Raw genomic sequence first — 23,785 nt, 5'->3', positions numbered from 1 at the left:
AGGCCAAAAACACTTTTTGTACCAGGCTGTAAACATATTATTTTCCCGACCAGTTTCCAGTTTTGTGTTGGTAGGTTATTTTTTTATAAATATTTTCTAGGACACCCAACAGCCCAAGCCACTAAATTCTGATTATGTAGTTTAAAAAAGTACTCACAAATAAGTGTCACTCTTTGCTTTGTTGAACACAAAGAAAGAAATTTTAGGAATGTTTGTAATCACGCAGGTTTAAAGCACCATTGACATCCATAGTAGGAAAAAAAAAACGATTAAAATCAGTGGTAACTGTTTGGTTACAAAAATTGCTCGAAATATATCCTCATTTGTGTTCAACAGACCAAAGGAATTCATACAGGTTTGGAACATCTGGTGAGTGAATGATGACAGAATTTTCATTTTTGGGTGAACTATCCCTTTAAATCAAAAATTATAATTTTCATACCTGAACTAACGTAACCAGCTGGTGGCACTGCACTGCGTTGAACCGACTGACATCGACACGTTTTATTTTTGAGGGTCTATATTAGATGATACTTAAAAATTACAGGCAAATTTGACAAGAAAATGTATGCGTTTTTATTGGTCTTTAACGTTATAAAATTCTGATCGCGTGCACCCTTTGGCGAATCGGTAATAGCGATTCCTCAAATTTTTAATTTGTAATACAATAATATCTAAGTAAAAGCAACTGAGTTACGTAGATAAATAGACTGTGTTATCTGTGCCACTTGGTCATCCCAAGGATTATACGCCTGCTAATGATTTACTATCTACACCGCAGAAAAAAGTTTTGTTTACGTAAGTTACGTAACATAAGTTTTAATCGTGCAAATATGTCATGGGGATTGGCTATAACAACGTGGATAGTTTGGTGGAAGTTTCACTCTTTCACATATCTTTCTCCAAACATAACATTTTTGAGGAGAAGTGTGCGCGTAAGACGAGTTTGATAAGACCTCGATCACGTGATGCAGCACCGTACACAGAGCTGTACTGTACAGAGCAGCTCTCAATCTAACTGATCTGATTTCAGTCAGCTGAGAAACACTGAGGAAAATGTCTATCACAGTGGACAAGATAAAGAGCAAATTTCAAGATCAAGGGGATGAGCTTGTCTTCTTCGTTAACGGCAAAAAGGTAATTCATTATTGAGCAAATTATTAACATGAAATTTATGTTAAATAAACGTTTCGTTTAATCGGTCTGTGCCAAAGCACATATGGAAATGATTTACAGTTCTGTTACAAAATGCTCCTTATTTGTCCTGATATACAGTAAATATATAATGTACATTAAAACATTTAAAGACTTTTAAAAACCCAAACTAGTGCTACTCAATGCGTTTACTACAATTAATTCTACACAGATCATTGAGAAAAATGCAGATCCTGAAACGACGCTTCTGACATATATCAGGAAAACCTGTATCCTTTTCATCTTCAACCAAATGCTTCTTAAAGTATTGGATCATACACTTTAAAAAATATTGATCCCAGTACAGACAGACCACCCTCTCTTTTGGAGTTATGTGGTTGGTTACATTTTTGCACACCTGTTTGCTTTATGCTGTTATATGACTCAGCGTATGTAATTTGCTTGTTCTGTACAAGTTACAATGTGACTTTGCATTTAATATCGGATTACATTATTACAATCTAACTATGAGTGTTTGATTTCAATCATTGATTTCAATTTGACCTTACTCAGTCAATATTAAATATATCGAGGTTATATTTTCACATAATGTTATTTACATTATGTAGGATGATTTTATAGAAAAATATAAAATACTTTTCACAGACAGGGCCACATATTGTCAAATAAATGTGATTGCAATACTTGCTTTCTTACAGACATTCTTAAAAATAGGTTCATAAAAGGGTCTTTGTATAGCGTGCGCCACTCTTGTGTAGGTTTCCATCTCATTTGTGCCCCCTCTAAGAAAATTCAAGATATAACACATCTCAAACTTGACATAAATGCAAACTTTTAATTTTTAATAACACAAAAGCACATTAAAATATGCATTTTTTGAATGGTCGTGCATAATTTTCTCAGTTGCCGCTGAGACAGAAGAAAAACAGATTTCAGTGTTGCTCTTCCTTCTTTCAACGATGTAAAAATCATCATTTTGCATCATTGAAAGCAGGAAGTCCAATATCTTTGTTTAGGGGGTGAGACTACAAACACCCCTTTTCGAACGCACAACCTTGCAAACATAGTTTATTTTACTTGTGTGTACACAGACATTCGATGTATTACCATTGCTACATTCTTCTGTACACGCTTGTGCGCCCTACACGTACAAAGTATGTGTGGTTACAAAAATCTGGTGTTGCGCATACAGTGAATGCGTTCCCGCATATGCATAAATATAGAACAATACTTCTAGCTTTAAGGTCTAATTTTCTATTTTTTACACTCACAATAACAACACAACCAAGATAAACAGGGTGCGCTTTAGCTGCCTTGTTCTAAAAAAAAAAAAAACATATTTCTAAAATATTATGAAAATGAACCAAAACTCTGCTAATGCTTGTCACACAATCATGAAACGAATTTCAGAAAGCTAGAAATGTCTACTTTTGAATTAACCTCAAACAAAAAAATATTTTTTACTTATTCCCTCGAATGTGTTCATAGTGGTTCATAGTCATGGGCATTATCTTTAGGAAAATTTCCTGAGGTGATCTATGCAAACATTGTAAAACCCCCCAAACAAAGTTTAAATTCAAATTCATAGTTACTGAACATTTGGATGCCATAGGGAGATCTTCAGATGAGTCTTGACAGTCAGTAAGAGTGAGAAAGTGTTCGCACTAAGATTAGGTTGTGAATAAATGGTTATTTTGATTACACAAAATTATGAGAATACAGATATTTTTAATTCGCACCACTCGGAAGAGATGTCTCCCGCCGCCACTGCATACTGGTCAGGCCACTATACTACATTGATTAGAGCCAGTTTCAGTGGTTTCATGTGGACGCAGATATTTCTTGAGATGACGCTGTGTTTACGGTCAGTTTTTTTTAGAACAAGGGGATAAAGATTGGATAGGGAAAGTTCTGGACCATACTTCGGCCTGTAGGGCTCAGATGCGCGTACAAAAGAATGTTGTATGTAGCCCAGGGGATGCACTGCATTTTGTCGCAATGCGCATACGTTGAAGTCTGTGTACACGTAGAGTCAAATAAACTTTATGCGTTTGAAAACTAAGATGCCTCATGTGGCAATGACTTCAGCGACATGAAGGCAACGCATTCAAGAAACGCATTTGGACAGCCTTCATAGGCAGCGTAATGGAATTCTGTATATAAACAGAGAGAGCCTTTGTATTAACTAATCCCATATTTGAAAACTACAATACTAATTTTTCACTAGAAATGCGATCAAAAGGTAATAAAACCTTATTTACAATAAATGTGTGCTCCAGCTGCTTTCTTGGCCGCCATTTTTTTTCGAACTCGACCAGACTCGACTAATCACATTTCCCAGGCAAACACACGCGCATAGAATTGTGGGACAAGATAATGGTATGGTATCTCAAGAGACAGGATGTAAACCAAACATTGGATTCGGACGTGCCTTGATGCCGTCATGCCTTTAAATGCTGCCTCTGAAAATTTTGTATGCAGCCTATGCTTTGCAAGGCTGTACATTCAACCACGCACATGCGTTAGTGAACACGTAATAAAACACATTATACAACAGTTCTTTCTGGTTCTCGAATCTGATTGGCTAAGAGTTATGCGATATCGTACTGATAACGGCACATTAACCGCTTCACCTTTCGTATCATTCCGCCACCTACTCGTCATTTTAGTATTAGTGAATGAATGGAGGTTCTTATTAGGCTCATCTCTGACAGCACAGACCCGCTGTTTTTAAACACTCTCCGTTTGTCTCCTTAGTTCACTAGCTCGTGAATCAGTCTGTGAATCCCAATCGGAAGTACTTATCCCGTCAAAGATCAGCGCTCTTGGATGTAACTTTAAACTAAAGTGGAGTATTGTCACATCGTGTGGACGGAGAGTGTTTAAAAACAGCGCGTCTGTGTTTTTCCATTCAGAGATGAGCCTGTTTAGGACCTCCATTCACTAGGTGGCGGAATGATACGAAAGGTAAAGCGGTTACTGTGCCGTTATCAGTACAATATCGCATAGCTCTTAGCCAATCAGATACGAGAACCAGAAAGAACTGTTGTATAAAGAGCTATATCACACTCCTACTCGAGCGATATTGCTTAACTATAATCCAGGCTATGGTCTCCTCACATTCATTCTTCTAGCTGCCTCACAAGAGTCACAACATTCCACTTTTATAGAACTATTGGGGGGGGTCTTTATCTGCACAGGTGTTAAACACGTTAAATCAATATATTGTTTTTAGATGTGTCAGAGCAGTGTTTCCCAACCAGGGGGCAGGGGCCCAAAGGGGGCCTCAGCAGATTTCCAAGAAGGCTTCAAGATGATTTGATTAACAATTGGACAAAACAAGGATTAAATAAGCTAAAACCAGCAAAAATCAAGATTTTAGTAGCGAATATACATATGTCTAGTTAATTTTATATGACAAAAATTGAATGAGTGGGGGCCTTCAAATATTGTTGTGGGCATCTACATATAGGGGCCTTGAAGTGAAAAATGCTGGAAACCATTGTGTCAGAGGCGCATCTCAAAACTTATCCAGTGCTCCAAAACAACATCAGACCCAAGGGTTCATCATTGATTTTTCCTTGTAAACTGTTGGAAATACGTTGTCAGTCATTTACTCCATTACCTTATCTCAAACAAGTATTATCCAAACATGACATTGTCACCACAGTAGTGATTGATCATAAAAACATCATTTTAACTTTATTAGACATTTACCGGTAATTTTGTATTATTTACATTGATTTGGATATTTTTTTCTCATTGTGATTGTTTTCCAAGTTGTTTTCCTTAGTATTGATTTTTGCAGTGGGTCTGAAAGGAACAAAACTAGGATGTGCAGAAGGAGGTTGTGGTGCCTGTACCGTCATGGTGTCCAAATACCATCCACATCAAAAACGGATTATGTATCTTTCCAATAGTTTACAAGATGTGAACTTTTACAATTTTAATGCAAAACAATTGCATACCTGCAGTTTAGTTTTTGTGTTTTTGAAAGCATGGGTTTGATTCCCAGGAACGCAAATAGTGATAAACTGAATACATTGTAAGTTGCTTTGGATAAAAGATTCTGCCAGATGCATGTATGTAAAACCTGTTTTTTTTAGTGTTAATGTCCTTCATGCATAATCTTCAAGTCACCATGCTATCAATGCCTGTCTGGCCCCGCTGTGCTCTCTGCATCACTGTGCGGTAACAACTGTGGAGGGTATCGGCAGTGTGGCCAGCAAACTCCATCCTGTACAGGTCTGAGAACATCACATTTAGCATTTTCTTAGGCTAATATGTCACTACATCACACTAAATTACACTGGCTTATTGGGTGATTCTCAGGAAAACTTGGTTTTAAAAATGTCAAGCATGAAAATGTAAAAATTGCTTGAATTTACTTTTTTCCCACCAGACATTGAAAAACAAAGTCTGGAGTAAATGGGAACATTAATTTAAAAACTTTTACTTATCATTTAACACTTTTTGTAACATAATTTAAAAAATTAGTCCTAATCTCAATATCGCAACAGTCAGAAAACATCAACACTGACATATTTTCAAAATGACATGACAAACCTGAAAGAACATAATTTGGAGTTTCTGCACATGCATTTAAAATCAAAGTATTATGCTTCTATTACTTAAATTAACATTTAATAAGCATCTGTTGCGGTAATGATAATCAAAATGTCGTGTAAGCATTCTGACAAGACAATATTTCAAATTAACTGTAAAAAAAAATGATCTTACCTGGTAGCCATCTTGAAGTAACTGGTCCATGTGCTTGGTCACTCAAAATCAAACTTTATTAAAATTCTGTATGTGTGCTTAAACTGTTCTCAAAAAGTGTTACGGAGGATGAGAACATCAGGCATGGACACATCATTTTCCTAATTTTTCTTCATTTTTATTATACATGAATATTCAGTAAACATTTTTTCTGTCATCTAAAGTAGTCTAGCAAAACATCCATTTATTTTTTTTCTTAATATTTTTGTGTTAATTTGATTAAATTACAACATAACGCATGTTCAAACACAGCCAGACACATTGCGGTAATGAGAATTTCAGCAGAAAATGAGATAAAATTTACAATTATAAATTCTTATGTTGAAATCACACATTGTGCAAGGTAGAACACAGTATTGTGTTAATTCTGATGCTTTTTAATGTTACTATATTACACATTTTAAAGCTAAAATCATTAGTGCCGTGGTGTTTCAATGGTTTCGTAAGAATCACCCTATTACATTCATTGTAGTTTTTACATTAGCTCTATCTTGTCTTAGTCGTTTAATCCAACAATAGGCTATCTTATGTTTTACATTTTTTTTAATATACAGGAACGAATAGCAAAGGCTCACGGGTCACAGTGTGGATTCTGCACTCCAGGAATTGTAATGTCTATGTATGCACTTTTGAGAAACAACCCTCAGCCGACCATGCATGACATTCAGGATGCCTTTCAAGGTGTAGTAATGGTCATTAGCTCTGCATGTTACTGTTTTTCTTTGCTGTAATGCCATAATCATTGTACATATGTGATAATCCCGCTAAAGTAATTTATTCGTGTTTTCTACATAAAATCATTCTATATAATGTAAAGCACATTTTGTGAAAATATAGCCTTGATAACTTTAATACTGATTAAGACCATGTCAACGAATGAAATCGGTGTGAAATGAATTACTGAAATCAAACATTGATGCTCATTAATTTAAAATTAGATTAAGCTTGGATTTCACAGACACAGTCACATACTGTATATATTTTTTTTCAAAGAAACTACTTTTTAAATTGGTTGTTCACAGGCAATTTATGTCGCTGTACTGGGTACAGGCCTATTCTAGAAGGGTACAGGACGTTTACGAAGGTAAAATTAATTTTTATGATATAACTGTGGGAGTGAGATCTGTTATCTACAGTATAAGAAGAAAAGTGATCCATGGTTTAACACATTAAGTGTTTTCTTTACTAACAGCCGTATTATAACAATGTTATCTGAGTTCATTGAGTGTAAAAGTGTAGACTACCTGCCACTATTGGTGTTATGTATAAACAATGTTTTATTTAAGTGTTTAAAAAAAGATTGTATGAATAAATATACATGAATGAATAATAATTGTATGAATAAAATCCTTGAATCTGATTGGCCAAATAGCACTGCATATGCGGGCAGATACATACAATATAATCATACACTGTCTGAAAATGGCCCCTAGCTGTCACTGGGGCAGTATCCCTTTAAAGCGTTTATCTTTATATCTAAAGAGTTTTTATAAGTATTTATACTGATACCAAAGAGGTACCAAACCTATAGATATCTATAATTAAATGATACATATTAGGACCTTTTTAAAGAGTATACTGCACCAGTGACAGCTTGAGACCTTTTTTATGACAGTGTATTTCAAATCATATAATTACAAGTCATACAATTATTACAGTTTGTATAATATCTGCCTCTGTTAACAGGGTGAAGGATGTTGTGGGGGGAAAGGAGGAACTAATGGGTGCTGTATGACAAATGGACACATACAGGAGCTTGCTAATGTAAGAAACATCTATTCACACATTATACTATTAAGCATGCACTATTTTGTGACTACCTCAGAGTACTAGCACATTTCTGTCCTAAGGCGTTGCCTCACAGTTTGATAAAAATGTAGTGTCCTCGCTTAGGAAATCAATGACACGGAAGCCATTGCAATCTTATAGGAAATCAGACAGTCACATGTCTGAAGTGACACTCTGTGATGTCAAAAATACATGAAACAAACAGTAGATGCTTCTAGATCACTCCTATACGTGCTGCCTATCAGAATTAAATGTTATCTAAAGATTACAAATAACAACTGTATATCTTGTAAGAAATATCTATAAGAGATTTGAGTGGGCCATTTTTTTACGAATAATTCAAATCTGTCTTTTGTCTCTTTTAGGGAAATTCAACACATCAAGCTGAGAAATTGTATGACCCTTCAGAGTTTATGCCACTAGACCCAACACAAGAGATTATTTTCCCCCCTGAACTCATGGTAAATTTTAAAACTTAATCTGTATTCATTAATTGTCAGTTTAATTTGAGCCTTTACCTTTATTCAGAAAGGCCAGTAAATAGCACGCATGCACTTAGAGGGTTTTGCAGTGAAAGAAGTCAAATTTGTTAAATACCAATGAAATGACTAAAGTGACATTTATGAATTACTGACTAATAACCAGAGCCGGCGCCAGACCATAACTAACAGGGGGGCACGTAATAGCAACAATAACTTGCAAAAACAAGTTATTAAAACAACAAATACAGTGCAAGCACACACTCATACAACTGGTACAGACTGTCAGCTCATTTCCCGTATAAAGTGCAAAAGATCACAAACTATGCGCAAAACTATTTTGAACTCGACCGCGGTGTTAGCGCAAGCTGCTGCGCTTGCACTTTGCTCGACGCAACAACAAACCGCCCTCGCGCGGCGCAAACCATTGAAATGAATGGGTTTCATAGCGCAGCGCACACCGCGTCCTAAAAGCCGCTTTACCATAATCACGTCGTAATGCTGTTAACGGTCTATAGCCACACATCACATTTAAGCTTACGTTAATTAAACAACGCTAACTTACATTTAAAATAGCTGAAGGCGGCGAGTACGAACAAAAAACTTCCTAAAAACAGTGTCCTGTAGATTTGAAAATTCCACCTCGACCTCTAATCTCCGAGTTTGAGCCAGTCGGTGTTAGCATGAAGTCAGATGAAGCAGGCGTTGCTGGTTCGTTCTAAATGTTCTAATATCTGTATTTTACACGATCCATAAAATCCCGCGAATAAACAGGTTGCTAGTATCAAGTCACAAATATGCTAAAGACATAAGAGGCATGAGACGCCACAATACAACCAATCAGAGAACTAGTCTATTTTAATTAAAGAAAACATATATCCACTATATTTTCCTCATTTGATTGCATTAAAAGTCATGAAACATTCAATGTTTAATTTATTTTAATTATTCTTGATATATATTAAATTAATAAAAAACTGTGTGGGGGGCACAACAACCTGTTTGGGGGGGCAGGGCCCGTGAATGCCCCCCTTGACGCCGGCCCTGCTAATAACCTTTTCTATGACATTAAAGTAAAAATTAACCTTAACATAAGAAAAAGCTAATTTACAAGAAAACATGCCAGACGCACCAAACCCCTTTTCACACAGACGTTCCGGAAAATACACAGAAAATGCATCCTGGATTTTTCCGGGATCGTTTAAATTTTTTTTTAATTCATGCTGCCAATGATTTGCCGGCATCTGCAAAGTCCCGGAAAGACACGTGACCTGTTTAAAGTCCTGCACTATCTTCTACACAGCGTCAGAAGTTTACATATTATTTATTATTTCTCTCTCCAGAAACCACTTGGGTGCATTTTTGTTTATGATATAAGACTATAAAAGAGCGCGTGACGGGATCTTGTTGGGATGACGCATGGGCATTTTTGTTTATTATAAGATCAAATGATATCTACGTCAGTCCAGTTTGCTGATATTTCTCGTCGTGAATGTTGTATTGCATGTTAATCCCTCATTTTAAAGAGTTGAACCAATTTCATGTTGTCATGACACGCGCGTCCTCACTATGGCATGTGCATCATTGTTTATGCGTCTCATTTATCATTTCCTGATAACTGTTTTAATCTAGTTTGTGACATTTCTCGTCTTGAATGTTGATATGCTTGTAAATCTTTCGTTTTCAATAGCTGAATCATAACTTTTGTCCTCTTTCCGGCAACGGTATCAGAAGGTTTACGGGACGTGTTTACGTTCACACAGAAGCTTGTCTGGCAATTTTACGGGTATTTTCTGGGACCAAAGGTCTGTGTGGATGGTGTCTAAGAGGTTTTGCATATGAGCTCTTTGATTCTAACTTTAAGTTTGTGCTCCGTAGAGTCTAAGTAAACAACCAGAGAGAGAGTTAAGGTTTATTGGTGAACGAGTGCTCTGGATTCAACCCAGCTCCCTCAATGATCTCTTGGAACTAAAAGCCACTTATTTAAATGCTAAACTAGTGGTTGGGAACACAGAAGTTGGTGAGGTCCACATTCGTTGTTTAAAAGTCTGAGACTACATTGTACACTAAGAAATAGAGAAAAGATGTTAAACAAAGATAATGTACGATAAGATTATTTATTAAATCAATTATGTGACATCAGTCATGTTATTCTCTTTTAACTACTAACTCTTTTCTCTCATAAGGTATTGAGATGAAATTCAGAAACCTTCTTTATCCTGTGATTCTGGCACCAGCTTACATCCCAGAACTGAACAGCATTCGACACACTCTGAGTGGTAAGGAAAACATTTTAGTTAAAAAAAAACATTTATATATTTTTTTTAAATGCAGAGTTATGAGATGGGAAATAGAAATTGAGAGCATTTTCAACCTGTTATAGCTTATATAGTAACTTACATTAAGACTTTGGTCTAGGGATGCACCGATAGGATTTTTTTGGGCCGATGCCGATACCGATTTAAACAGACAACTTCTGGCCGATACCGATGCCGAAACCGATATTAAACACTTGTATACAATACTACATGGATTTGATCTAATTAACATTCAACTGACCAACATAATAAGAGAGGCAGAAATTAAGCTTAAACAACTATAATAAGACAGCATGACAACCTTAAAAGGTGGTTTTTGCTATTCAGCATTTATTTTATTAACAACATTAACTCATTTTTTTTTACATATAATGGATTTCTTTATGCAGTTAATTAATAAATAATCTGTATCTGCCTTTCTCGTGCGATTGCCGATATGCCGATGATTTCAAATTCATCAAAAATCGGTCGATAAATATTGCCGGCCGATACATCGGTGCGTCACTACTTTGATCACTTTATTTTGATAGTCTATTTTAGAGGTTTTACTAAGTATAAGTAACGATGCAACCAATGAAATGACTAAAGTAATGTGAAACTTTAAATACTGTGATGATCCCTCAATAGACATTCAACAAACTATCACTTCTTTGCAACTACATGTCCATACCTGTCAACATTGGGATTTGAAAATAAGGTAAATTTCCCATAAGCTTCTTGTTTACTTTAATGGGTGACGCCATGGGTTGCCGAACTGAATTGTGGATCCGTCAAATTGCTTCACTGCCATCGCTCATGGCAAAAGTTGAACGGAATGTTGTTCAGCATTTTGATGAAAAACTCTAGACTACTAGATCCTGTTTTTAAAGTCTTGTGAAAACATGTTTAGTATGGTTTTTATATCAGTGACTTAAAAAAAATGTATAAATGGTTTTCTCTTAAAAACACAAACATGTACAAACATGTTGCTCACATAATAGTGTAGCCCAGTTTGTCATGAACACACTGTTATGAGACTTTTGTCATTATCATGTTTTTAAACAACTGAAAAAAGAACAAATATCAGTGCTGGTCAAAACTTCCCCAGGGCCCTAAAAACCTCCTTGACCTCAGAGGGTTAATCCCTCCATACCCTAAGGCCCTGGGTATAGTCTGTTTTTTATGCATACACAGTCGAACCCACAGGTGGCAGAGCACAGTTCATTTGACTCGTACACGCATACTCAATGCGACAATATGCAAAGCTTACATATGTACAATTAATACTCCAATGACAGTTAATCCACATGTAGTTACTTGCCGTTAGTATGTCTAAAGTTGAAATATGTGGACTATCAAAATAAAGTGTAACTAAGGCATAGGTGAATCGCAGCTCTGTCATCGCTAAAACGTATTGGCTTTGCTGAAGGAACAGATTTGTGTATTTTACAGGCATTAAGGTTGGAGCATCTGTGACATTGACTGTACTAGGAGACATGTTGCGTGAAGCTGTAATGAATCTGCCCTCACATCAAACTGAGGTCTTTAAGGCAGTACTGGAGCAGCTGCGCTGGTTTGCAGGACAGCAGATTCGAAATGTGGCAGTATGTGACGTGTATATTATAGGCTTGCTTTAAAGTGACAAGAAGGGTTTTTGAATTAACAAATACCACTGTCTTTGAATTAACCGACCTGTGGTTTTACTAAATGTATGCATTTCCCTGTTTTCCTTTTATGCATTTTAAAACCTGTTTTTGCCATCAGGCTATTGGTGGCAATGTTATGACAGCGAGTCCCATTTCAGACCTCAACCCCATCTTCATGGCTGCAGGCTGCAAACTTACCGTGATGTCCAAAGGTGCAGGATGTTGTTTTACTCTGTTCAAGGGTCAATGGTTGTTATTTCATGATCTGATAAGCAGAAATTCACAGGCAGGAATGCTGGTTAACTGCTACAATATTTCATAGTCTTACTGAGATCTTAATGATAGATATGACAGAGATATTTTGTTATAATATTTCCATAGCTTAGTTGGTAGAGCATTGCATTAGCAGCACAAAGATTGAGGGTTTGGGCCCGGTTGCATAAAACACCTTAAGTGTAAATTTCCCTTAAGTTCACCCTTATGTCTCCCTTAAGCTTAAAGGTGTTGCAGAAAAAACCCTTAAGTTTTCTCTGTTGCGTCTCCATGGCAACAACAGTATTCCACAACAACAAACCTGGGTCACTGTCGTGAAACACCCAACGACCACTCCTACCCAAGAGAACCGTCCAAGGGATTATACTGTTTGCAACACCTTTAAATTATTATTTTAGTTAAGGGGAATTTACCCCTTAAGTGTCATACTTAAGGGAAAAACTTAAGGTGCTTTATGCAACCAGGCCCTGATCCCATGCACAAGTCCATTTTCTTAAAAAAAAAATCCATATAATTTACTCACCACCATGTCATCCAGAGTGATGATGTCTTTCTTGGTTCAGTCGAATCGAGAAGAAATTGTGTTTTTTGTGGAAGCGTTCCAGGATTTTTCTCGTTTGGATGGACTTTAATGGACCCCAACACTTAACAGTTTTAATGCAGTTTAAAATTGCAGTTTCAAAGGACTCTAAATGATCCCAAACAAGGCATAAGGGTCTTAGCAAAACGATTGTAATTTTTGACAAGAAAAAAAAAATGCACTTTTAAACCACAACTTTTCGTCTTGCGCTAGCCGTGTGATGCGGCAGCACGTCCTCACGTAATACGTCATCACGTCAAGAGGTCACAGAGGACGTATGCGAAACTACGCCCCAGTTTTTACAAGTGTGGAGAAAGAGGACCGTTCCTACGTTGTTGTATGTGGAATTATACTAATTAATGTCTTTGTGTCAGTTTATTGTTTAATAATGGTTCGCAAATGTGCGTTTCATATATCTAACACGTGACCTTTCGGCGTCATTACGCAATTATGTGAGGTTGCGCTGGTGCGTCACACAGCTGGAGGAAGACGAGAAGTTGTGGTCTAAAAGTGCACATCTTTCATTTTTCTTGCCAAAAATGACAACCGTTTCGCTAGATAAGACACTTATGCCTCATTTAGGATCGTTTAGAGTCCTTTGAAACTGCAATTTTAAACCGCATTAAAACTGTTAAGTGTTGGGGTCCATTAAAGTTCATTAAAATGAGAAAAATCCTGGAATGTTTTGCTCAACAAAACATAATTTCTTCTCGACTGAACAAAGAAAGACATCAACATTTTGAATGGCATGACTAATCCTTTAATGCACTATAAATAAAGTGTCTGGTAAATGCATGCATTAATGTAAATAATAGCAAATCCTCAACAACCACATACATTTGGAAAGCCAGACTAAGGTTAAGTTACATGGGGCAGTTTCCCAAATAGGGCTTAAGTCAAGTCCAAGGCTAAAATGCTTGTTTGAGTTGTCCTAATGGAAATAAGCTTGTACCGACGTATCTTAAAATATATCAGTGCTATTATTTTGTTTCAAGACGCGCACCAGTAATGTTTTTATAAGATATGTTTGTAAAACCTACTTAAAGACAGGGTCCATGATCTCTGTAAGCCAATGTTGACATTTGAAATCACCTAAACAAATACCTTCATTTGATAGACCTGCCCCACACGTACGCAACCCAGGCAACAATGTCGGTTAGTACACACGCCCCTTACTGCTCATTGGCTACAAGTGTGTTCTGGTAGTTGCCCAGCTCACTTTTCCAAATGTTTTTCAAAAATCACGCACCCCGCCTTTAAATGTCCTAATGTAAGGTCTCGCTACAAGGTCTATGTCTGGATTCATTTAAACCCTGTCTGGGAAACCACCCCATAGTGTATCAGTCTGGTAACATATGACATCCCTAGGTGGTATAGAAATCTAAAATCTAACTATATTGTAGGCGGTAATCTGTATACACGGCGAGTAGTATGTCATAATTAGTGTTCAAAAAACATTATTACCCAGATGACCTACTACTTTCAGTTAGAGTGTATATTTGATGGACACTTTGCTATCCTGTGAGGGCACACGAACTGAAAAATTCAAAAAAGCATCTAATTTAACGCAAGTAATTTAGGTACCCAGAAATGTATTTCTCATTATTTAACTGTACTTGTTAAACAAAGCATACATAAATTATGGTTGCAACTTCCATGAAAGGGGACCTGTGGTGTATGTAGATAAAAACGCTTCATTCTAAGGTAATAAAAACATACAGTTCATTATGCATCATATGCGTTCTTTATACATCACTGATAATGTAGTTATGTATATTATATTGCATTTCTGTCAAGAGATCCTTCTATAAGTCTCACATTGCACCTTTTAAACCTCTCTCTGTTCATGTTTAAAGGAGGGGAACGCGTTCTTGAGATGGACGACAAGTTCTTTCCTGGTTATAGGAAGACTGTTTTGAGGCCAGATGAGATTTTGTTGTCTATTGAGATTCCATTCACAAAAAAGGTCTGTACTGTCCCTCTCTTAAATACATACTGTACTTATAATATTTTAAGTAATTTTCTGTGTGTTTTAGGGCCAGTACTTCTCAGCTTTCAAGCAGTCCCCTCGCAAAGAAGACGACATCTCTATCGTCACATGTGGCATGAATGTTTGCTTCCAGGAGCGCTCCGACATTGTGCAGAATATCCGGATAAGCTACGGAGGAATGGCTCCTGTTACTGTCCTTGCCACAGCCACCTGCAACAGATTAATCAACAGGTTAAGAATGCCCTGCCTATATAGTTACAAACTACACTGGTTTGTTTTCTTCTTCGGTTTTTAATAACGTCATCAAACTGCAGCCGTTGAGATGAGATTATGCGCATGAGATTATGCGAGTATCTGGCAAACGCGAGCGTCTCTTTTATCATAAACCCTTTAGACGTGTCTGCAGGAGGCACTTATTTTGACAAGACACGTGATGCACACAGGATCACTCAACGCGCAGAACACATATTTTGAAATTACGAAACCACACACATTACGTAGGGATGCGCGATAATATGCATGCGATAGTCATTGCGCATCTCGTCAGTGAAGCCGGTGTCATGAGCAATTCAGTCCCCCCTGGCAATTCGGTCTCCCCTAGGACCCCCGCGTGATTCCATTAGCTGAAAAACTCCTCATGGGTAGTTTTCTTAGTGCCTTATTACAATTCCTACAAAATCGCGTTATGATTTATGTAGTTAGAACGTTGTTAAAATTACAATTGATGTCTTTTAAATGATATGTTTCATATAGTAGTATATAAATAAGGCTATAGGTGTGAGATCTACACATTGCTTGTGTCATTTTATTATTTAGATTATTATACTGTACCCTTTCCACTTTTGTACTGTGTAAAGTTAATAAATTACTTATACAAAACACGATTACTACATAGCTGAATCACACATTAAAATATAAAATATAATTTATAAGCCATGATTACTATACTTTTACTATTAAAAAATGCATTATGATGACACAATTGTACTGACGTGTCTGCAACATGAATATTAGTTTATTATATTGCGTCTATGCTTCTATTTTGTACAACATAATTAGCTTGCTAGTTCGCTAACGCAGACGCGATATCGCAATGACAAATTTTTGAGCAGGCCTTAGTGCTAGGTACCAATCAGGGTCCTAGGGGAGACCGAATTGCTCGGGGGGACTGAATTGCTCATGACACCAGTTCCTTGATTAGTAGTAAACAGTGGTGTAGTGGTGTCTGGAGAAGTGGGCATACTCTTAGTTTATGCCCCTAGTAGAAGTGGGTATACTCTTAATGTATGCCCCCATTAGAAGTGGGTATACCCTATGCCATCAAATAAAGAGGTGGGTATACACCGACCACCACTGGCGGCTAATGATACTCTTGTCTCAGACTGTATTCACAGGAATCAGATCTATTTTTATCCAGAAGCGCTCATTGTCCGTTAATCAGGGTGTGAGGGCAGTAGCTCATTGGCTTTTTAAAGGTACACACGTAAAACAGTGATTTTTTGCTCCCACCCAAATAGAAACATTTGGGACATACAATAACAAATGATCTGTGGGGTATCTTGAGTTGAAACTTCACATTCTGAGACTTTTATTACAATTTGTAAAAATGGGCATAATATGTGGCATTTAATCTTTAAAAGATATGGCTAGGAACTATACTCTCATTCCAGCGTAATAATCGGGGACTTTCGTGCCGTACCATGGGTGCAGCATGCGCATTGATGTTACGTGCCCGAAAGTAGTCCCCAGCTATTGAAAGTTACCAAGCAGGACTATTTTCGCGTGCTGCGTAATATCATAATATCATTGCGCCTGCTGCACCCATGGTGCGGCGGCAAAGTCCTTGATTATGAGAGTAGATACTTTTAATTTTCCGTCGGTCTCGGTACACGATGTAACTACAGAAGAGTCAAGTTTTTAATAGGAAAAATATCATAACTCTTTGGTTATTTTTGAGCGTGATGCTTATGGTCTAATCAGATTCAATTAATTATGCTAAGCTATGCTAAAAGTGGTACCGCCAGACCCGGAGATCAGCCGAATGGATTCCAAAACAGTAAAACTCACTTGTTTTACGCTAGGGGAGCTGAAAAATAAGCCTTTTTTATAAAAAAAAAAGTGGAGTATGCCTTTAATGTGTACAATCCAACATGAGTTTAATCTTCATTACTAAAACTTTACCTGCATTATTTAAGAGCTTAAAGGCACTACCCTTGGTAAATATAAACATATTTCTGAATGAAGTATGTGTGTCTATGCCAGAGAATTTATGAAAACTTGCTCACAGGCAGTGGAATGAGGAGCTCCTGCAGGACGCCTGCACCTCTTTGGCTGAGGAGATGAGTCTGTCTCCCTCAGCTCCTGGTGGAATGGTGACATACAGGCGCACACTGACCATCAGCCTGTTCTACAAGTTCTTCCTCATTGTCCAGCACAAACTGGCTCTTGACATGCAGATGGAGGTTTCTAGATATTTACTGATACTGAAATGGTGTTTTTACCAGAGGCGGACACTACTTGAGTATTCGTTTCCCGATAACGTTGTCGCTACAAAGACTCTTAAGTTAAACCTTAACTACAGTTATACCTTTTCTAGGCGTGTTTCCCGAACTGTACCTTAGCGGGTTTCTTAAGGTATACTTTCTTACGAACGACATTACCAGGTGCTGTCCATGGCGATGGTGCTGAATAGGTTGATATCGATCGCTCGACAATCAATTATTCACTTTATGTAATAGGTTTCGCTGCGTTATGAGACAGCGCAGTTCTTTATTAAAGAAAAAGTTCAGAATTAGTTCAAGTTAAATTTATTAGGAATATCTTGTAAACATATTTCAAATTGCAAACAACTAAATTCAACCTTTTATTTTAAACCTTTTACCAATTTATTTCCAAACGTATAGACGTATCATGCATACACTGCTCCAATGCATCCGCTATGCCTTCACTTTAAAGGATAATTTATATTAGGGGTTCCCAATAAGTGCGTTGCACAGGGGAATAAGGTGGGTCGTGAAAGTCACCTGCTTGGATGTGCATTAAAATTAAAATATATATAAAACAATCTGTCAATCATTAGTTCACACGTTTATTGTGCTTGGACACTGGATGGGCAAACAGCGTGGTTACAATGCGGATAAGACGCATTTCTGGAGCCGTGCCGTTAAATATAACATAAAACTATATAATATATAAATATATATTATGATTGCATTAGATTTTAGCTTTGATTAGTTTTAATGTGGAAATTTTGTTGACCTTAGGAGACTATACAAGCAGTAATCAAGAGCAGTTTCTTTTGAATGTTTATAATATGGCATGCAGCTGCCTCAAAGTTATAAAACATTAAAAAAACTTTGATGCAAAGTCGAATTAACATCAATAATAATATTTAGGAAAATCAACAATTATGATTTCGTGATGAATGTGCTCCGGTGGCATGCGATTTTTTACTTGATTTGTTTTATTTGCAGCTAAAATAGCCGGTAAACTTTTAGATTTAACGGATTTGAAATGCACAAATGAAATAGTAAGATTTGCTGTATAGCTGCCTGCCATAGTTTCACAAACTCCTCCACCCAAAATGTTTTTTTTTTTAATAGTTTCTTTAGCCGGTTATAATAGTTCGAAGCTGATGTTCCTTTGGAAAAAAAATATATTAAAAATCTAACAACCATCAGTGTAATAATGTCTAATTATGTGAATGTTTTATTCTTTAAATAAAAAAATGCCTAATTTAACACGGAGTGTTCTTTTTTTTACAGATATTTAGTTATGTAGGGCCCTATTTTAACGATCTAAGCGCATTGTCTAAAGCGCACAGCGCAACGTCTAAATGGGCGTGTCCGAATCCACTTTTGCTAATTTAACGATGGGAAAAATGGTTTGTGCGCCGAGCGCATGGTCGAAAAGGGTTGGTCCTATTGTAATGGGAGTATTTTGGGCGTAACGTGCAGTAACCAATGAGAGTCTCAGCTCTCATCCCCTTTAAAAGCAAGTTGCGCTGGCGCTATGTCTAATCCCTATTTAGATGACGAACTTTATAAACTGAAAAACTAAGCGGAGGAAGAAGATCCCCAGTTTCAGATTAATGTTATATAATTGTGTTGTTTTTCACTTGTATTGAAATTGTTATTTTTTTATTAAAACCTTTAAAACCCGTTTTCTTTTAGTCATGGAAGTAAAAAAGCAGGCTTGTAATTGCTTTAAATGTATGCCTATCCAATATCATTAAAAAATAATTTACAAGTATGTAAGATAAGGTTTGTACTCTAAAAATACTTTATTTGTAACAAACAGGAGATAAAGAATTTACAAACGGCTCTCCTCACGTTTCAGCACTTTGGACAGCGTTTTTTTAGCAAATACTTTTTTTTAAGCATTACTTTAAAATGTTTCTCATCTCACCATATCCGCAGGTACAGAGTCATCATATACAATAAATCCGTGAGGTAGCATAAAAAAAAAATTAAAAACAGATGCATTTGTTTAAAGCAAAGCATTTATTTACTTACCAGGCTGCAGGTGAAGCAGCTCTTTGCGCCTTCTAACGTCTCATAATCAGTCCTCATTTATGTCCAAGAGACTCAATAATAATCTTTTACATTCAATCCTTTAATCTTTCATATTTAAAAGCATTTTTGTGCTGCTGCACATTCATGTACTTTGTGATAAGCAAACCCGCGTTGTCCTCCCGTTTATAGGCGCATATTACTAATGCGCTCTTTAAATAACATAAAACACATTGCGCCATTGACTTTAGACTTTAGATTAGGTTTTTGTTGGTCAATGGCGTAGTCTATTTTAGTTGCCTCAAAATAGCAATGCGCCAACAATGCGCCTGAACAGACCTCGTTTTCAGACCAGAACGCCCATGGGCGCAAAAGGGGGCGCAAATGCATTTGCTATTTTAACAACGCGGCGCTAAACGTGAAAATTAGAATGGAAACTAGCGAAAGACACTTGCGTCGCGCATTGCGCTGCATTGCGCCGGGTGTAAGATAGAGCCCATGGACTGCAATATACACAAGCTTTTATCACAGTGATGGCCCCTAGCGGAGTCAAGTGGGATAAGGTAAAGCTAAGAGTGCTCCAGACCAACCTTCCGAATGAATGACTTACAGAAGTGATACGTAACTAAGAACGTTTCGGGAAACACGTATTAACGATAAGGTACAGCTTAAGGTACAACTTAAGAACGACGTAGAGCTAAGAAGGTTTCGGGGAACGCAGCCCTGTTCTTTATCAGAGTGTTTGTCTTGGGAAAAAATTTACTTTACTTTACTAAAAAATGTTCACTACATTCTAAAGCATAGAATCATACTGTGTATTCCTTTAATATTGCATATTAAAATTGATTTAATACCTAATTACATAAAAATTGTACAAAAGTACTTTTTACTTAACTAAAAGTAAAAAATACTAGATGTTTAATGGACTTAAATATTAAATATAAACCCAAAACTTGAAATTATGAAATGTAGTGGAGTGAAAAATATCATAATATGCTTTGTAATGTTTTCCAGAGAAAAACACTGATAAAATACGAATACTTAAAAAAGTACTTTTATGTAGAAAGTAAAAATACTTAAGTAGTGTCCGCCTCTGGTTTTTACTATACTTACATTATATTTATATGTCTAATACTGATTTTGAGACCTATGTCTCTCTAGGGTATTGTTATGGAAGATATCAGACCAGATTATGCTAGTGTTACTGAGCCCTTCCAGATAGACTTACCATCCAGCGTACAGCTCTATCAGGTATACACACACATATTTTACACACCCACACAACAATTTAGCATTACGTCTGTACATATTACTTGGGTTTTATCTCATTTCTAGGCAGTTCCACCTGATCAGAGCGGTGATGATGTTGTGGGCCAACCGATTATGCACCTCTCTGCTCTTAAGCAGGCCACAGGTGAAGCGGTCTACTGTGATGACATCCCTTGCTATGAAAATGAGCTTTATTTGGCATTGGTCACCAGCACTAAAGCTCACGCTCTTATAAAGTTAGTGGAAAATCACACATCTTAAAATGCATTGAATTAATCGGAATAGTCATCACATTGATTCTCATGCACTGTTTTATGACCTGCGTGCCGTGTAAAGGGTCAATTCAGGAATGTGTTATCAATGTGTGTTAATGATGTGGTTGGTAGATCCATCGACACTTCTGAGGCAATGGACATTCCTGGTGTGGTGACATTTATTTCTGCCAAGGACGTCAAAGGAAGTAACATGACAGGACCTGCTGTTTATGATGAGACTGTTTTTGCTGATAATAAGGTACTTTTCATTCTTTGCATTTTCTGTGTAATAGCTGTACATACATACTTAAACCCTTAAATCGTTTTTTATAGAAGGCTTTAGGGCTTAGCAGCTATAGTACCATAGCACTATGGATATCTTATTCTTAAACAACGCATATCATTTGTAAGTTGTAGCAAATGAGGTTTTCCATAAACGTATGTCCATGCAAAATGTCTCTCACATGCAGCTCACCTGATCGTTTGTCTGTCAAAAGGCGTGTCGCCTGCACCTCTACGGTTACTTAATCTGAAACGAGAACTGGGGAAGCCTGATACGCAAAGGAATGAATGATATAATTGTACTTTGACATAGCTTTTTAATGGTTAAGCATCTCGGCTGTACAGTAGCCAAGTGAAATATACTGTAATCTGCTCTGTAACACATTAAAGTAATAACATACTGTATAACGTCATTGCTGTTTCTTGAAACACTTTTATTGTTTAGTGCAATAAATAGTGTGAATTGTTTGATAAGGGCTCATACAGTAAGTATTAGAGATTGAAGATTGTGCATTGTCATGCTGAATTTGCGATTTTTTTTCCCTAGGTCACATGTGTGGGACATATAGTGGGAGCCATTGTGGCAGACACACAGGCTCATGCTCAGAGAGCAGCCAAAGCTGTAAAGATAAACTATGAAGAACTAAAACCTGTGATTGTCACGATTCAGGTCTGTATTTGTTTTGCTTGTTAACATACCTACACTCCCTCATCAGTTCTGTTACATACTATCAATATTGTTACTCTACCAAAGGCATTTGGGGGTGCAGGGGGGCACTGCACCCCAGACCAGAGCCAAATTTAATTTTGTCAATGAAATAGAAATTCATATTTTATTTGTCTAATTTTAATATTTTGATAGGTAGACAGAGTAATTTACGGCTTAAATAGTTTTTATATTTAAAAACCATGAAGCCGCACTCTCTCGGCAATCTCAAAGAATTGGAGTATCTTTGTTTACAGGTAGGTGCCCCCCATGCAAAAAATCGAAACTCTGCCCATTAGTGTTGTAGTCAAGACCACCTTAACCGAGACCAAGTCATGACCAAGACATGCCGAGACCGAGACAAGACCAAGACTTTAAAGGGTCGAGACCGAGTCAAGACCAAGACAGGCCGAGACCAAGTCAAGACCAGTGCAAGTCACTGCATTAAAACACTTATGATAAAATGTGTAATATGCATATGATTAGGGACTTCTTTTCTCTGTGTGTGTGTGTGTGTGCGTGTGTGTGTGTGTGTGTGTGTGTGTGTGTGTGCGTGCGTGCGTGCGTGCGTGCGTGCGTGCGTGTATGTATGCCATAAGAGAAGTTGATCAAATAATCAAAGGCATTGCAGATATGTGGGAATTTATATTTGTCAATAAGCAAATAAAAGTGAACAAAACTAAGCAGCTGAAATCAACTTAACCATTTATTCTGAACTGTCTTTCCATGGCTTGCCATCCACTTAACACAATGCAGGTGTTTTTAGTAATAAAATTAGAAAAACTGTCATTGGGAGAAACTTAAAATTAATGATAAACGGCATAAAATTAATGATAGAAAAACATTTGTGATGTGCACTGCTAAAAAATATTTTCAAGAAAAAATGTTCTTAGTATTTTTGTCTTGTTTTTAGTAAAAATATCTAAAAATTCTTAAATTAAGATGCTTTTTCTTGATGAGCAAAACTACCTAAGAAAATAAGTCTAGTTTTTAGAGCAAAAATGTCAAATTTAAGTGATTTTGTGAATAAAACAAGCTAAAAAATCTGCCAATGGGGTAAGCAAAACAATCTTGAACATTTTTCTTAAACACTAAATTCAAGAAAAATTCAGGGAAATTTTGCTTACCCCATTGGCAGATTTTTTTTCATGGACAAAATCACTTAAATTTGATATTTTTGGTCTAAAAACTAGACTTATTTTCTTGGGTCGTTTTGTTCATCAGGAGAAACCATCTTAATTTGAGAATTTTTTGATATATATTTTTACTGAAAACAATACAAAAATACTAAGAATTTTTTTTCTTGAAAATAATTGTTTGCAGTGTGCCATCAGTTGTGGTCTTGAACGGTCTTGAAATAAAATTCCGAGTCCTCTTTGTCCGAGACGAGACTGAGTAAAAATGCGGTCGATTCCAAGAAGAGACCGAGACCTTTAAAAAGTGGTCTTGAGTAAGTAAAGTTTTACAGTAACAGAATTGACACTGACTAATTCGGATAACAGGAAATCTTGGTTGTTTACAGAAAATATTATATTGATATGACCTATAACATTTTGTGATACATGCAGGGTTCCCACTGGTCCTTGAAATTTTTGAAAGTTTGTGAATCTGGGGAAAAAAATCAAGGCCTTGGGAAGTTTTTGAAAATATACATACATAGATACAGGTCATTAAAAGTGCTTAAATCTATTTTATGCAAGAAGTTTTCTGGAAAAAAATCCATATTATTCCCTGTGTAGTGTAGGATAAAATCATAAATATTCTAGACTTTTAAAG

General features: G+C 36.6%; 1 protein-coding gene across 1 annotated transcript in view; it reads left to right on the top strand.

Moving 5' to 3' along the window:
* Positions 1-834: 834 nt before the first annotated feature.
* xdh (xanthine dehydrogenase) overlaps positions 835-23,785 on the top strand; it is a 36,010-nt gene continuing 13,059 nt past the window's right edge. Inside the window, exons 1-19 of the mRNA XM_055171681.2 lie at positions 835-1,137; positions 1,367-1,424; positions 4,964-5,060; positions 5,292-5,400; positions 6,489-6,615; positions 6,957-7,018; positions 7,621-7,698; positions 8,088-8,183; positions 10,080-10,221; positions 10,388-10,480; positions 11,951-12,102; positions 12,263-12,356; positions 14,854-14,963; positions 15,034-15,218; positions 17,275-17,449; positions 20,660-20,749; positions 20,834-21,003; positions 21,154-21,280; positions 21,851-21,973. Coding sequence (XP_055027656.2) covers positions 1,057-1,137; positions 1,367-1,424; positions 4,964-5,060; positions 5,292-5,400; positions 6,489-6,615; positions 6,957-7,018; positions 7,621-7,698; positions 8,088-8,183; positions 10,080-10,221; positions 10,388-10,480; positions 11,951-12,102; positions 12,263-12,356; positions 14,854-14,963; positions 15,034-15,218; positions 17,275-17,449; positions 20,660-20,749; positions 20,834-21,003; positions 21,154-21,280; positions 21,851-21,973 — 2,169 coding nt within the window. The 5' untranslated portion in view covers positions 835-1,056. The remainder of the gene's footprint in view (positions 1,138-1,366; positions 1,425-4,963; positions 5,061-5,291; positions 5,401-6,488; positions 6,616-6,956; positions 7,019-7,620; positions 7,699-8,087; positions 8,184-10,079; positions 10,222-10,387; positions 10,481-11,950; positions 12,103-12,262; positions 12,357-14,853; positions 14,964-15,033; positions 15,219-17,274; positions 17,450-20,659; positions 20,750-20,833; positions 21,004-21,153; positions 21,281-21,850; positions 21,974-23,785) is intronic.

This window comes from Misgurnus anguillicaudatus, chromosome 7, assembly GCF_027580225.2.
Source record: "Misgurnus anguillicaudatus chromosome 7, ASM2758022v2, whole genome shotgun sequence".
NCBI lineage: Eukaryota > Metazoa > Chordata > Actinopteri > Cypriniformes > Cobitidae > Misgurnus > Misgurnus anguillicaudatus.
Note: the sequence above shows the minus strand (reverse complement) of the source record. Positions and strands in the feature narration are given on the sequence as shown.